Genomic DNA, 16,612 nt, shown 5'->3' with positions numbered 1-16,612 from the left:
AGGAAAAAAGGGAGTGTAAGACAGCCTTGGCCACCGAAACATCCTGCTCCGCATTGACATCTATGGCATAATGCCTTACAAAGGTGTCTGCAGAGGACCATGTGGCCGCTTTGCAAATGTTAGCTAGAGGCACACCCCTGAGGAGTGCCGAGGAGGACGCCTGGGACCGCGTAGAATGGGCCCTGACATGAAGTGGGCAAGTCACCCCAGCTAGGGAATAGGCCTTGCTAATGGCCGTCACAATCCACCTAGACAGGGTCTGTGAAGAAGCCCTGTTACCCTTGTCCTTGGCCCCAAAGCACACAAACAGGTGAGGACTCGATCGGAAACCCTTCGTCCTATCCAGATAATAGGCTATGGCCCTCTTCAAGTCTAGGGAATGGAGGGCCTTCTCCCCCTTCGAGGAAGGGTGAGGGAAAAACGCAGGCAATGCAATATCCTGCGAGAGGTGGAAAGCGGACACCACCTTAGGCAGGAAACCTAGGCAGGGACGCAGGACCACCTTGTTTGGATGAAATACCAGGAAGGGCGGGTCAGATCGCAACGTAGACAGCTCACTGACCCTCCTAGCAGAAGTCACTGCCACCAAGAATGCCACCTTGTACGATAACATGTCCAAGGAGCAGGTTGCCAGGGGTTCGAATGGAGACAGCATAAGACGCGAAAGCACCAGGGACAGCGACCATTGAGGCACCAGTGCAGACATAGGTGGGTAAAGGTTGAACATGCCCTTAAGGAACTGACGGGATTTTGGGTGAGAAAAAACCGTACCACCCTCAACTCGGGTGTGAGCAGCAGAGATAGCTGCAAGGTGGACCTTGAGAGAGGAAACCTTCAAGCCCAGGTCCCTCAGGTGACACAAGTAATCGAATATAACCCCTAGGGGGCTGCTGGCAGGCACCACTCCTTTAGCAAATGCCCAAACCTCGAACCTGCACCACTTGGCCGCATAAGAGCGCCTAGTGGATGGTCTGCGAGCATTCAGGAGGACCCTCTGTACCTCCTCCGAAAAACCTACAGGGGAGGAGCGATCCGCCAAGCCGTCAAGTGCAGCTTCCTGGGGTCGTGGTGGACTAAGCTCCCGTTCAGGAGAAGGTCTTGCCAAGGGGGCAGACTCACATATGTCCGTTGGGACATCCGCAGGAGCTTTGGAAACCAAACCTGTCGTGGCCAAAAGGGGGCCACCAGGATGCAGTCCATCCCGTCCTCCTCTATCTTGCACAGGACCCTGGGAATCAAAGGGAACGGAGGAAACATATAATGCAAGCCCTGAGTCCACGTACACTGGAAGGCATCCCCAATAGAGAGGGGGTCGCTCCCTGCCCTGGAACAGAACGTTTGGGCCTTGGCATTCGCTGCTGTTGCGAACACATCTATATCTGGATGACCCCACATCCGAAAGATCGGCCCAACGCACTCTACGTTCAGTTCCCACTCGTGGTCCAGCATAAGGACCCTGCTCAGGGCATCCGCCCGGGCATTGTCTGACCCTGCCACGTGTATAGCACGAAGAGTCACGCCATTCCTGATTGCCCACTGCCAAGTGAGTGTGGCTTCCCTGCAGAGCGCCATGGACACTGTGCCCCCCTGTTGATTTATGTAGTACATGGCAGTCGTGTTGTCCGTCTGTACCAACACCTGGCGATCTTTCAAGAGTGCTGTAAGGGACACAAGTGAGAAACGAATGGCTCTTAATTCAAGCACATTAATATGGAGGGTCTTTTCCCTCTCAGACCAGACATCTTGCACACACACCTCACCACAATAAGCCCCCATCCCAGTAGAGAGGCATCAGTGGTAACCGTGACATCAGGATGCTGATACCCAAAAAAGGGTCCCTTTAAACAAATTTTCATCAGACAACCACCAGTCCAGGGAGGACAGGATGGCCCTTGGGATGGAGAGTTTGAGGGACGGAGGGTGCAGCATAGCATCGTACCTCCGCACAAACCAGTTTTGGAGAGGGCGCATATGCAGCCTAGCGAAGGGGACCACCGAGGTAGCCGCTGCCATATGACCTAATAAGCACTGGATAGTGCGCACGGATTGGAAACGGTTCCTCTTAAACATGGACACCAGACTCCTTAGGGACCTAGCTCTCTCCAAGGGGAGCAAAGCCTTGCCCTCCACGGAGTCCAACAGTGCACCAATGTAGGAAACCTTGCAGGTGGGCACCAGCTTGGATTTTTCAAAGTTTACCAAGAGCCCCAGGCGTTGACAAGTGCTAAGTACTAAGCCAATGTCCTGCACCAGCCTAGACTCCGACTCAGCCACGATAAGCCAGTCATCGAGGTATGGAAAGATGGTACAGCCCTCTTCCCGAAGGAAGGAGACCACAGGGGCCACACATTTCGTGAACACTCGTGGGGCAGTGGATAGGCCAAAGGGAAGCACCTTATACCGGAAAACCCTTCGCCGGTAAACGAAGCTCAGGTATTTTCTGTGCTCTTCCTGTATTCCCACGTGAAAATATGCGTCCTTCAAATCAAGGACCGCAAACCAATCCCCCTGTTTCAGCAAGGCGATCACAGTCGCCAATGTAACCATTTTAAATTTGGTCACCTTGAGGAAGGCATTAAGGCCCCTCAGATCTAAAATGGGACGTAAGCCACCATCTTTCTTGGGAACCAGGAAGAACCTAGAGAAGAAACCCGTCACAGAGTCTTCATAGGCCAACTCCTCCACAGCCCCCTTGGCCAAGAGCGACACGATTTCCGCATCCAGCTCGGCCATAGTGTTATTGACAGCTGTCAGGGGTGAACTGCACCCAGGCAGCTCAATGAATTCCAGCCCGTATCCCTTATCAACAATTGTAAAGACCCATGAGTCAGATGTTATTGACTCCCACTCCGAAAGGAGTGGACTCAGTCTGTCTGAGAAATTTGGGGATATGGCTGGTGCGACCCGTCAGTACTGCCTCCCGGCCCCCTGCTGATCTCGCTGCTGGGTCGGTGGCTGTGAGGGGCGAGGCTTGAAGGGCCTACGCCTCCTCTGTTGCTGTGCAGGAGGATAGGTCCGCTGCGGGTAGGCAGGATACTGCTGGTAGCCCGGCTGCTGCTGCTGGTATCTGCCTTGGTAGTGGTAAGGGCCGTACCGGGGAGCGTACCGTGGCTTGGAGGTGGGCTTGTCCGCAGGAGCCAGCCCCAAGGACCGCGCCGTCTGCCTGTCCTCCTTTTTCTTTTTTAGGGTCTCGTCGGTGGACTTGGAGAACAGCGAGTCCCCTTCAAAGGGCATGCTCTCCACCCTGGAACGCACCTCCTGAGACAGGGCGGTCGACCTCAACCAGGAGTGGCGCCGGAGGACCACCGCCGAAGCCATTCCCCGTGCAGCAGTGTCGGCAGCGTGGCTCCCCGCGTTCATCTGCTACTTGGACAGCCGCACAGCCTCAGTCTGCAGCAGGGATACCACCGCTTTCTTTTCAGGTGGGAGGTCTCCAACATAGGACGCCAACTTCTCCCAGAGATAGAGCTGGTAGCCAGCCATGATGGTCTGGTAGTTGGCGATCCTGAGACCCAGTGAAGCCACCGTGTATTGCCGTCTGCCAAGCGCGTCAAGCTTCCTGCTCTCCTTGTCAGCTGGCACAGAAGTGTGGCCTGAACGCCGGGGGTGGAACTCTTCCGTGACCAGTAAGGAGGGTGGAGGGTGTTTCACCAACGCTTGCCAGGTGCCCTGTTTGATTTTATAAAGCTGCTCAATCCTCTTGGATGTTGGAGGCTGGTCACAGGGCACCTTCCACACCCTATCCACGATCTCCTCAATACCCTCCAGCATGGGGAAGCCGATGGACGCCGGGTTGTCTCCGTAGATCCTTTTCAGGAGCTTGTCCTTGGTCTGGGGGGTCGCCGATGAGATGTCCATCTCCAGCGCCTGAGCCATCCGTGCCATCTGGTCTGAGTAGATTCTCAGGTCCTCGTATGGCGAGCCGGTACACGGCACCACGTCGTCGGCCGGCGAAGGCTCGGACCAGGACTCAGAATGGTAGTCCCCCAGGCTCTCCACTTCCCCCTCCTCGGAACCGTGCTGTGAGTCCTCACTCTGGATCGGTGGGGGGAACCACGCTTGCCTCGACGTCGAAGGCCTCAGTTCCGAGCCGGAGAAACCGGCGGGTGCCCCTTCCCACTGGCAATGGTACGGCGGGGGAAGATAGGAGGCCTGGCGGTGGCGGGATGCGACCGAGCGGTCGGAGCCGACACTCCCTCCAGACCGACGCCGCTCACGGCTGGCAGCAGAGGGAGAACGACGGGCAGGCGATGGTCGACTCCGACTTGGTCGTGGGCTCGGTTCCGGCCCCGGTGAAAACTTGGCCAGCACCACCTCGAACGCCGTCGGTTCCGGCACCAGCTCCGAGACCCCCTCCGGCTCCGGGGAACCCAGGTGGGGAGAAGGCGTGCGAGGGATTACGACGACGTCTTCCTGTGGCGCGGGACGCGGCGACCGGTGGCGATGCTTGGTCTTCTTCTTCTTGGCCGGTGGCTCCGAAGAAGACCTCGGAACCGACGGGCTCCTCGACCTCGCAACGGACCTCGGCTTCGACGTAGACCTCGGCTTCGACAGCTTCGCTCTGATCGGAATCGAGCCGGCCGTCGGTTCCGAACGGGGACTCGGCACCACGATCCTCGGTTCCGAAGCTGGTCTCGGATCCGACCGGGTAGAAGACGCGCTTCGGGGCGGCCTTGCCGATCCCTGCGCCGGTGAGGCTGCTTTCGACGCCGAGGCACTTGGGGGACGCGATTTCGACCCCGACCTCGCGGAAGCCACTGAGCCCGCTCTAGATTGCCGTCCGGCAGAGGGGCTAGGGCCGGCCTTGGGGGAAGGCAACGGAGTACCCTCGGACATGACCTTCTGCCACAGGGAGGAATTTAATCAGGCCTTGCGCTCCTGCCGGGCCTTGTTGGTAAAGCCCTGGCATACTTTACAGGCCAAAACATTGTGGGTCTCCCCGAAACAAAATAGGCACAGTTCATGGCCATCGGTCTTGGCCATTTTAGTGAGGTACTGGAGGCAATGCTTGAAGAGCGCCTTTGAGGCCATCTTCAGGGGCACGCTAGAGAGAGGTCAAACAGTCCGGGTCGTAATTACCGAGTCCAAGTCAAAGCCCGAATCAATAAGCAGAAGAATAGCCGAAGTCCGAAGTCCGAAGTCAAAAGCCAAAGATCAATCCAGAAGTTCAAGAAAAGCACAAAAGCACAGAGCAACGAAGCTCACGTTCTCTCCAAGCGGCGGCAAGAAGAGAACTGAGGGAAGGGGGCCGTTGGTCGCTGGAGGAGCATGTGACCATTTGGGTGGGAAAACGGTCGCTGAGGCGCGCGCCAAACGGCCCCTTCGGAGCCATAGAAGCTATAGAAAATTCTCCGGCGGCTGGCCTGCGCCTGCGCAGTCCCCATGTGTGGAGGCACAGAAGAACGAAGATGAACTTCATGAATTTCTCATGCAAGTGCTTTGCGTAATGCACACTCCCAGCAGGGCATGATGATGTCACTTCTGGAAGTGATGGCCTCATGACTGGCAGTGCGCATGCTCCAGCCCTTCAAAGGAATCACGGGAAGGGCAGAAGCATGCCCATCACTGGCCGTGATGACATCTATTCCAGGAGTGACATTGTTGTGGGCAGAGGGAGCCTGCTGGCCAGGGAAGTTTTTGCCTCCAGGGCCCATTCCCCAGGCCTTTCCCCCCTCTGGACAGATGAGTGGGGGGGGGGCAGAGGCTGGGATCAGAGAAGCCCCTGCCCCCATCAGCGAACCTGGCACCACCTATTTCCAGTGCTGATGCAGAACAAGGCTCTCAGTCCAAACAAGTCTATTTCTGGCAATGAACTTTTTTTTGCTCGTTTTTTCGGCTGACATGATTATGAAATGCGGGAAGTTTGAGGCCCAGTCTATGAGGAAGTCCTTCTTCACAAGTCCCACTGAAATTAAAGGAAGTTGTGCAGCAAACTGTGCGTTCATCTCAACAAGGCTTGCACAAGAGGACTTCCAAATGGCTCGTGAAGCCCTGGTTAGTACTTGGATGGGAGACCACCAAGGAATTCAAAGGATGTTATGCAGAGGCAGGCAATGGTACAATACGGCACATGATTTACTTTCCATTACTCTCCCAGTGTTCTCTTTTATTATTCCAGTTGTGAAATATACTTTTTCTTTCATTCATCAGTCTCACCTGATACTGCTGGCCAGTGCAAAGAATGAGATGATCGTATGGCACTTTCCTCTCCTCGGATACGATGACGTGCTTTGCAGATCTGTCTATGCCAGTCATTTTTCCAACCACAACATTAACCCAAGAACAGAGTGACATCAGTGCATAATCGTCATCATTAAAACTGTGGCTACGAAGAAAGAACAAGCGACATTTTAGCAGCTGACAGCAAAGTATTAATTAGACATCTGGCGACCTGGCTGGAGGCCTCTAGCAGATCAAGGCTCCGCCACGAAGAGGGCTAACCGAAGTCCACAGGGAGAGATTCTTTAGTATGAAAAAACCTTAAAACCAAGTGTTTTCTGTTAAAAATAATTTGCTTTTCACTGATCACAAGGTAAGTTCTAAACCTAAAATAGTAAAAATGCACCTGAAGGCTGATTCACACTTTATACAGCAAATACATTTCCTACAGGTATGACCAAGGTTTGCAGTGCAGGTTGTAATGAAGAGTGAATGTGAAAATTAAAAACCCAAAAGAGATGTGATGATTTTGTTTTGTAATATTTTATTTTATTGATTTTAAATGAATTCTACAGGGTAGTTTAACATGTAAGGGTGCAAAGTGGAGATACCAATCCAAGTCCCACAGCACCTTGAAGACCAACAAGATTTCCAGGGTTTATGCTTTCAAGCTCGAAGGGAGCTTTGACTCGTGAAAGTGTACACCCTGCTGGTCTTTAAAGTGCTACTGGACTCTAATCTTGCCCTTCTACTGCAGACCAACACAGCTATCCACCTAAAACTGTTGTAGACATGTGGAGCACCTATGCCAGGGAACTATAGGCAACTGGAACTGCAAGGTACAACAGACTTTATGTTGACACTTCATGCTATACAGAGTTTACTACCACCAAGATTTCTTTTAGACTCTTGCAAAAACTGCAAAAATATGTACATAGGTTTAGTGTTAACCTCAGATTTTACCCCCAAAATGCCTGTAAGACTAGTATTATTTTTTAATTATGGCTACTGTGATCCCAGTTGTAACAATTTATTCTAAAACCCCCAAAGGAATAACCTACAGTAAGTGACATCCCAGTATCAATATGATCTGAAGATCTTTAGTTTAACCTGACAAGTCTGCAGGGGATGGTGCCAACTTCACCGCTGGGGGCGGGCTGAAGGGTGAGTCGAATGGCAGCAGCTGGCAAGCCCCTCCTGCGGGTACCCTTCCCGCCAATGTACCCTCAGCGTACTGAGAATAACTTAAACATACCTGTTAATTAAAAATTGCTTTTGCTGTTTCTCCCACATATGCTTCCCAGGAAGTCCATGTGTTGAAATCAAGGTAAGGTTGTTAAATTTCAAGTGTGGACTACAGGAAGAAAAGAAAACAACAAAACCCCAAAATGTTATACACAAAATTGGCATACACATTCTTAGGCTTAGGCAAGGTTCATACTTAGCATGTACAAGTGACTGAATTTCCAACCCATTCACAAATTCTTCAAGCCTGCCCACCACCTGGGTCACAGGTCTTAGGCAGTCATGCAAAGGACAGAGACATATGCTTTACCTGAGTGGTCATAATAAATAATCCTGGATTTGAATTCAGTGGCACCTCTGAGACCAACAAGATTTCAGGGTGTAAGCTTTTGAGAGCCAAAGGTCTCTCCTTCAGTCAAAGCTCCCTTTTTCAGAAGAAGAGAGCTTTGACTCTCAAAAGCTTACACCCTGAAAATCTCTTCCAGATTTCTTTGCATAAATCTTTGCCAGAAATCTTTGCATAAATAGATGATTACAGCTCATTACACCTGTTTTACTCATTTGCTTTAGTGGTTCCCAAACCTTTTTGGTCCACTGCCCCCTTGGTTCCATGAACTCATTACTTGATCATAAATAAGTGACCAACACACTCGGAGGGTCCACCTCAAGACCCCCTGCCACCTCCTTGCCTCTTAGCACCACCCCCCAGGTAATCCCACCTTCTGGAGGTGGCACTGCCCACTTTAGGAACCATTCTATGGCTTCTTTCCTCACCGTTTCTCGAACAGAATATGTTGAACAGTGTGTGTATGTTTGAAATATCGGGTTCTTAACATGAGCATTCAGGTATTAAATATGAATGGTGATGGTTGTTGTGGGTTTTCCGGGCTGTATTGCCGTGGTCTTGGCATTGTAGTTCCTGACGTTTCGCCAGCAGCTGTGGCTGGCATCTTCAGAGGTGTAGCACCAAAAGACAGAGATCTCTCAGTGTCACAGTGTGGAAAAGATGTAGGTCATTTGTATCTACTCAGGAGGGGTGGGGTTGAGCTGAGTCATCCTGTAAGAGTTTCCCAGGGTGTGGAATGCTAATGGCGGGAGGCTTCACTGTATCCTGAGGAGGTTCTTTTGCATATGGATTGGTACTTGATGTGCTAATCTTCTCTGCAGGGCTATTGTCAAGGATAGAATGTTTTGTTAGCCTGGTGTTTTTCAGAACTGGCAACCATGCTCGGTTCATTCTTAAGGTTTCTTCTTTCCTGTTGAAGTTTTGCTTATGCTTGTGAATTTCAATGGCTTCCCTGTGCAGTCTGACAAAGTAGTTGGAAGTGTTGTCCAGTATTTTGGTGTCCTGGAATAAGATACTGTGCCCTGTTTGAGTTAGGCTATGTTCAGCCACTGCTGATTTTTCAGGTTGTCCAAGTCTGCAGTGTCTTTCATGTTCTTTTATTCTTGTCTGGATGCTACGCTTTGTGGTCCTGATGTAAACTTGTCCACAGCTGCAGGGTATACGGTATACTCCTGCAGAGGTTAGGGGGTCTCTACTGTCTTTTGCTGATCGTAGCATCTGTTGTATTTTTCGGGTGAGTCTGAATACTGCTTGAAGGTTATGCTTTTTCATAAGCTTTCCCATCTGATCAGTAATTCCTTTGATATATGGCAAAAACACTTTTCCTGTGGGAGACTGTTTTTCTTTGGTTGTTTGCTTCATCCTGGGTTTGATTGCTCTTCGGATTTCATTTCTGGAGTAGCCATTTGCCTGAAGTGCGTGGTTTAGATGATTAATTTCCTCATTTAGCAAGTGCGGCTCACATATCCGTCTTGCACGATCCACTAATGTTTTCATTATGCCTCTTTTCTGTCGGGGATGGTGATTGGAGTTTTTGTGTAGGTACCGATCAGTGTGAGTTGGTTTCCTGTAGACCTTGTGACCTAACTGAAAGTTTGCTTTACGGATGACCCAGGTATCCAGGAATGGGAGTTTTCCCTCGATTTCTTTCTCCATGGTGAATTGTATGTTCAGGTGGATGTTGTTGAGATGATTCAAAAACCCCATCAATTCTTCCTCCCCATGGCTCCAAATGATAAATGTATCATCCACAAACCGGAACCATACACTAGGTTTGTGGGGTGCTGATTCTAGAGCTGTTTTTTCAAAATGTTCCATGTAGAAGTTTGCTATAACTGGGCTGAGTGGGCTCCCCATGGCCACCCCATCCATCTGTTCATAGAATTCGTTGTCCCATTGGAAGTAACTGGTTGTCAGGCAATGGTGGAATAAGGCTGTTACATCCTCTGGGAAAATCTGATTAATAAGTGCAATAGTGTCTTTTACTGGAACCTTGGTAAACAGGGATACAACATCAAAACTGACAAGTATGTCTTGTGGATTGAGTTTCAGAGAACTGATTTTGTTGATGAAATCTGCTGAATCTTTGATGTAAGACGAGGTTTTCCCGATGTGGTCCTGCAGGAGATCTGCCAGATGTCTAGCTAATTCATATGTCGGTGAACCAATGGCACTCACAATGGGTCGGAGTGGGACTGAATCCTTATGTATTTTGGGGAGTCCATATAGTCTAGGTGGCTGTGCTTCAGTCTTGCATAGTTTTCTGTGCGTGTCGGGATGTAGTGAGGAATTCTTGATCAGCGCATTTGTTAGCCTGGTGATTTTGCAAGTGGGATCTCGTTTTAGTTTTTTGTAGGTGGAGGGGGCCAGGAGTTCCTTAATCTTCTTTTTGTATTCCTCTGTTTTCATGATCACTGTAGCATTGCCTTTATCAGCTGGTAGAATGATGATGTCTGGATCTGCATTGAGGGTCTTGATGGCATTTTTCTCTTTGCGTGTTATATTGCTGGTGGGAAGCTTTGCCGTTCGTAGAATGTATGGTTCCGGTTTGTGGATGATACATTTATCATTTGGAGCCATGGGGAGGAAGAATTGATGGGGTTTTTGAATCATTTAAAAGAAGTTAAATACTGTAGCAAAGCACGGGTATCAGGCTAGTGCATAAGTCCACCCTATGTTTTTCTGCTACAGTCATTGATCTGGATGTACACTTGATGGACAGGAAGCAACCTTAGAGCAGTGACTCATACAGACACAACTGGCAGCCTCCTCTGACGGTGCTAAGTCTTCTGTCTCTCTCTGCTGGGAACACCTAGAACATTCAATCATTCCTAATGCAGAGATGAAACAGCATTGCCAGTCTCCAACAGGAAAAGACTGGAAGGAAGCAAGACAAGAGATGCAATGGACAGCCTCCTTTTGTGGCAGATAGTTTGAGCTCCAGGAACTATTTCACAGGAAAATTATTTAATTTAATTTGGGTGGGGGGGGGGGACACTTGCGATACACTAATGTGCCCGATACACAGTTTGGGAATTTCTGTCATATCAATGCAATTGTTTTGTTTTGGGAATTAAATTCAGCACCATTGAAATAGTGATTCATGCATCCCAGCTCTCAATTTCTTGCCGTCCATCTAAAAGCAGGGCTCTGATCACAGCAAAGAGGGGGAAAAGAACTGCATACTGGCCTACAGAACTGCTTTCTGCCTTTAATGTTCATAAAGAATGGTGAACATGTGCTGATAAGCAAAGGGCTGGTTTTTAAAAAAAGACTTCAAGTTAAGAGCTCAACCCAATGAAGCATTAAATAAGTGCACCTGCATTATCGAAGCAAATAATTCCAGCCGGGATTCATGTTGCTGTGGATACAAAAGGGAAGAACAGCTCAAAGATACTTGTAAAGCAGGAGGGATTAGAGTATCTAGGGAAATAAGTAAAAGGTATTGGGTTTCATTGCGTAGTTCTAGAGGACAGCTACAAAGGAGGTCTCAGCATCCTTGTACTTGAAATAAAAAGGGTCATGTTGCCAGTTTGCTGGGGACATGATAAAAGAAACACAAGACTTTTTAAAGCATAATCTTTTATATGTTTCTCACTGTTGACAAATTCGTCAGATGTTAAGAATGATTTTTTTTTTAAAAAACGAATCCGTTGTAAAAGAACAAATACTCATTGTGTTAACATTATTCAATAACGTGCTGCTATAGAAATATTATAAGTGTTAACCTTGACAACAATTAGGAGACAAGTGGGAAAAGTCAGGCAGTTCTGACATTTACTGGTAGATCTGAAGGCTGAGCATCTGTGGGGTGGCACAGAAGGCCACAACCTCACACAAAATGGCATTCTGGTGTGCCATATATGGTGCATTTTTTGCACGTACGCAACTCTTGGCATCTGGAGGCAGGTGTAACATAACATGTACGCTTGGCATCCAGGGGATCTCCAAGCACAAAAAGCCTCAACATCCTGTCTTTCATGCACATGCATGGGGTGGGGGGGGGAGAACATCCCCCCCCATAATTAGTTTTCATCCTAATGTCCATGTATTCTCAAGCTGCATAAACTGAGCAACATCTTGTACCAGTTTCCCCAGTTGCTTGGGCGACAGGGCAGCTCTGCACATGCCAAAGTACACATGCCAAGAACGGCCTCCTCCACTGATGTGGATGCAGCACACGGGAGTTTTGTGGTACACAGAAAGACTCCGACTCAGAAGTATTTTGCTTATGGTTTACATCAGTCGTAATGGATTTTTAAATCTGAAACGGCAGCAGGTGTTAGAATGAAAAGTCCTGCCATAATATAAGTCTATGCTTCTATCTGGAGCCTTTTCCTCGGTCTCTTATCAGTCACAGACACCATCCACTGCAATTGTGATTTTCACAGTTTTCACAAGACAGAACATGCCCTATTTATCTTTGCCCCAACATTGATCGTCTCCATTTGTTCTAAACGACGCAAACTGACAGTGTCAGAACAACAATGCTCCTTCTGTGACACACAGCAACCCCACTAAATGGTTTCGCTTGGGTATTATTTTACTTCCACAGGCGGGGTGGGGGAGAAGAGGACATATATTTCAGCCAATTCATGTTGCAAAAGGCAGATAGCATAAAACAATAACAATTACTAAAACATTCATTACATGTTAGCCCTGTGATCAGCGAGTAAGCACTAACTATTTAATTAGTCGACTAATTAGCGGCAGGCAACATGGAAGGCTCATGACATTCTCAGACAAATGTAAAGATAAAAAGCCTAATTAAACAGCAAGCAGCATGCTCTCCAGTGCCAAACAGGACAGCTGTGCAGGATATTGTGTAATACTGGCCTACCAGATAACAGGACTTGTAGCTATTCTTTCACAAGTGGGGCTGGGGAAGCATGCAATTTTTTAGCCACTTTTAGACAGCTAAACAAGGCCAAAGGAAGGAAAGGGGAGAAACCAATCCTTCTAAACGGCAGTTTTTAAAATATATATATTAGCACAGAAAGTGCTGCCCACTGTGAATGGGGTATGCATACTTTTAACAGCCAGGCTTTGCTACAATAAACATGGAGTGAAAGCCCAGCCCTTTCTCAACTAATCATCAGCCCCACTGGTGGGGGCGGGGGGGCGGGATAGCTGGCAATTTAAATGTGCCTGCACCATTCATGATTGTTGGAGCAGCACTAATCCTTTGCTATTTTAACACACATACTGCTATTTTAACACACATACTTTTAATGCTTAAATTAGCCAAGTTTTATTTGTCTTTGTTGAAAGTAGACAGGATGTATCTACCCAGATGCCTTTTCCTGGAGAAGCTGCGCATCAGCTTCTTGTCCAGGCAGAAACACCTGGAATAAGCCGCATGGTGTTGCTTCTCCAAGCCGTGCAGTTTTGAAATTCAGGGCCACAGAGGCCGTATCAGCAATGGACCCATGTTTCAGAAGATACATGCTTTGCGTTTGCCAGTCTTCCATCCATAATCAGAGGTACACAAAGGGAAAATGAAGGCACAGTCTACAATATAATCCCATTGTCTGATCTATTAATACAACGCCTTGCTATTAAAAACTCCATTTCCACACCAAGGTGGTAAGATGAGCTATTCCTGTAGTTCACAAAGGTATCTGCCCCAAATGGAACTGCAACCAATGTTAACAACACCACAACATTAAAAAAGGGTACAAGGAAAAAAGATTTTCTTTCAACATTTCAAGTGTAAATCTTTTCAAAACTCTAATGATGGTAATTGGCATGCCAGAAAACAAATTATATTTGTTTGCTCCAGTGCTAACTGCTGATGCAAAATAATTAGGCAGGAAGAATAACGAGGAAAAACAACTTCCTCTTTAGAAGGTTTTAAAATTGTCTATTTTTAGTGTTTGTCTCTTCTCTAAGAAAAAAAACCAAGCTTCAGGTTATAAGTCACAAGTTTACTTACAACTGGTAAAGGAAGCATGGGAAAGATGAAGAACAAGATGTGGGTAGGCCTGGCATATGCTAAGGTGAACCTCAGATGGGTATGCTTTTCCAGAAATGACAAGATGGGATTAATTATTAGATCATGGAGAAAATACATTGCTCTGGTTGAGTTGGATCCAAAGATTCCCTTCCGTATGTGCATGGTGTCATCAATTCCTGGAAGGTCTGCTTTATATTTCATGATAGAGCAGGGATCCCCAGCCTTTTTGAGCCTGTGGGCACGTCTGGAATCCTGACACAGGGTTGTAGGCACACGCACGTGCGCGCGTGCACACACACACACCCGTGGCTGCTTGGAGGAGGCAGAGCCAACCATAAAAAACCAGGGACTGAGATGATGAATAACTCTACTAATAACTCTGCAACATTTCATGCAGAAGCTCTGTTTAATAGGACGCATTTTTAAATTAACGTATTGTTTTAAAATATTTTCTTGTATACACACAGCTTACCTTCAGCCTCACAGTTAAGATCCTTGTGCTGTGGCAGCAGCTGCTGTAGAAGCAGCATTTTAAAAACCTTTATAGCCAATCCAATCTCCAGTGTCCAGTTGAAAGCCTGCTGGGGGAAAGCCATATCTAGCCCTGCCCACTTTCCAGAAACACTCGGTGGGCACCATGGCACCCACCAGGGCCAGTTCCAGGTTTTGGGGGTTATCAAGTGCTCAGGGCCTGCCCATCCCCACTAACGGTACCTCCTTCTTGCCCTCCCACCCACATGCCCCCTCCTGCCGGTGGGTCCTTCCTTTGCCCATTTGCAAGCTCTGCCACCACCTGAAAGTTGCTGCCCAACTTTCTGCACACTCTTTCCTTGATGGTGCTGGGTGCAGCTAGAAGCCATGGCCGCCAGGAAGGTTGATACTTCATGCACTACCCACATGCCTTTCTACAGCAGCACGAGGCAGCACATGCAACTGGGAGCAGAGGTGACAAAGCGCTCACAAGCAGGCGGTGGAAGGGCGTGAGCGCAGGCATCACAGGAGATGCAGGAGAGTCAGCAGCAGTGGACCCCACCAGAAGCCACGGGCCCCGGCAGCCGTCCCACCTCGCCATGTGCTGGCACCAGCCCTGGCGCCCATGGGCACTACGTTGGGGACCCCTGCGCCACAGCACTCCCCAAAGAGAGGAACTAAATCCAAAGATGTTTTTCTGCTTGCATGAGGGCTCATAGAAGAACAAGAACTGCTACAGAGTCTCTCAATTATAGCACAGTACACTCTCTTCCTACAAGGGTTTTTTTCATTCCACTCCTAGTTTTTAAAAACTGAGTAAGTACTAAGAAAGACAACTCACAGGAAAGATATCGAAACAAAACTTTCTCAGAGGGAAAAAGGGGTCATAGAGAATTTATAAGCTAGGATGCAGGAAAGCTAGATTCATGCTTTTTACTGGCAGCACCCTCAAAAGTCCAAAACAAGACATACAACACAGAAGAAAAACTCACTAGTGCAGGGATCTGGAAGTATCACTGCTGGTTTTGCACCACAGTTGTTGAACCCTCTGTGCTGATCCTGCAAGTGAACTAAGAGTGCAATCCTCTGCACAAAAACCCCAGAGGGTAGTCAAATTAGTCTATTGTAGCAAACACAGAAAGGAGCCTTGCAGCATCTTAAAAGATTCTATGTGGACTAGAGCCCACTTCGTTAGATGTATGAAGTACATCCTCAGATGGCAGACACACCTACACCTCATTAGAGAGAGTGCACTTTATGCACTTTGGCGTGTTTCATGCCTTTTGACAATGGCTCTAGTTATTTGATGTGCATGAGCCAATTGAGGAGATGGAGCTTAGACTCAGTGGAAGACCTTCTTCTTTGCATGCAAGTGGCCCCAGGTCCAATCCCCAGCATCTCCAAATAAAAGACTCAAGTAGAAGAATAAGATTCAAGTCCAGGAGCACCTTAAAAGACCAACAAAAATGTGGGAAGGGTGTTGCAAAAGAAGGCAGTCAGGATGCAAAGGTACAAAGCAAAATGTAATCAACTTGATTAGAGCAGGGAGAAATGCTTAGGGGTGGGAAATGCAGAAAACTAGCATCTGTAGTGAGATAAGAATCCTATGTCCCTATTCAGTCCTGGGTGTCCACTGTTTTGAGTTTCTGAATGAACTCAAGTACAGCAGTCACGCATCTAAGGGAGATATCTCGACAGATCAATAGTATGACTTCGTATAAGGCAGTTCCATGTGCTGAGAGGATACACTTCATGCATTTGGTAGTCCATGAAGACATATGGCACAATACATTTATTAGGGTTGGATCTTATCAATTGTGAACACAAGGTGCTCTCCCTCCTCCCCAGTTAGCTCTGCCCGTGGCCCCGAAGTTGACAGCAAGGGTTTAGGCAGCCCCTTGTGGACAAAATTCAACTCAGCACGAGGAGGGGAAATTAGGCAAAACTGCCATCTCCCCTTCTGGAGTAAATGTAGAGATTCACTCAATCCTCCTAACCACCAACGCTAGATTTCCAGAGGTTCCAGGGGGCTGCTAAGGAATGGGAGAGGCAGGGAATATCTGTGTACATGAGTGCAAGTTGCTTGCATTTTCCCATATCCAACCACCTTGGGTGCCGAATTTGTTCAGGAGAAAGGCAGGCATATAAATACGGTAAATAAATAAATTAAACTAAGCCCTTAATCTTTATAAGGTGCCACAAGATACATTTTTTGTTTCTAATTAGATGCAAATTTACTTAGGAATGAGCCTCACTGGACTTAGCGGGATTTACTTCTGAATAACTATGCATAGAACTCGGCTGCAGAAGTCATCAGCCCAGCTGCAAAGTGTGCCTTTCTGTCAATGACAACATCCCCCATTCCTGGCCGATAAAATTATTTTCTCTTTAAAACTTTCTAGAACTCTGAAACTAAACAGCAAGCAAGGCAATGG

General features: G+C 48.1%; 1 protein-coding gene across 1 annotated transcript in view; it reads right to left on the bottom strand.

Moving 5' to 3' along the window:
• CFAP61 (cilia and flagella associated protein 61) overlaps positions 1 to 16,612 on the bottom strand; it is a 198,205-nt gene that overhangs the window by 77,096 nt on the left and 104,497 nt on the right. The window contains exons 19-20 of the mRNA XM_054984388.1: positions 7,415 to 7,513; positions 6,157 to 6,325 (exon numbers count right to left, since the gene is read on the bottom strand). Coding sequence (XP_054840363.1) covers positions 6,157 to 6,325; positions 7,415 to 7,513 — 268 coding nt within the window. The remainder of the gene's footprint in view (positions 1 to 6,156; positions 6,326 to 7,414; positions 7,514 to 16,612) is intronic.

Source organism: Eublepharis macularius, chromosome 7 (assembly GCF_028583425.1).
Source record: "Eublepharis macularius isolate TG4126 chromosome 7, MPM_Emac_v1.0, whole genome shotgun sequence".
Classification (NCBI taxonomy): Eukaryota; Metazoa; Chordata; class Lepidosauria; order Squamata; family Eublepharidae; genus Eublepharis; species Eublepharis macularius.
Note: the sequence above shows the minus strand (reverse complement) of the source record. Positions and strands in the feature narration are given on the sequence as shown.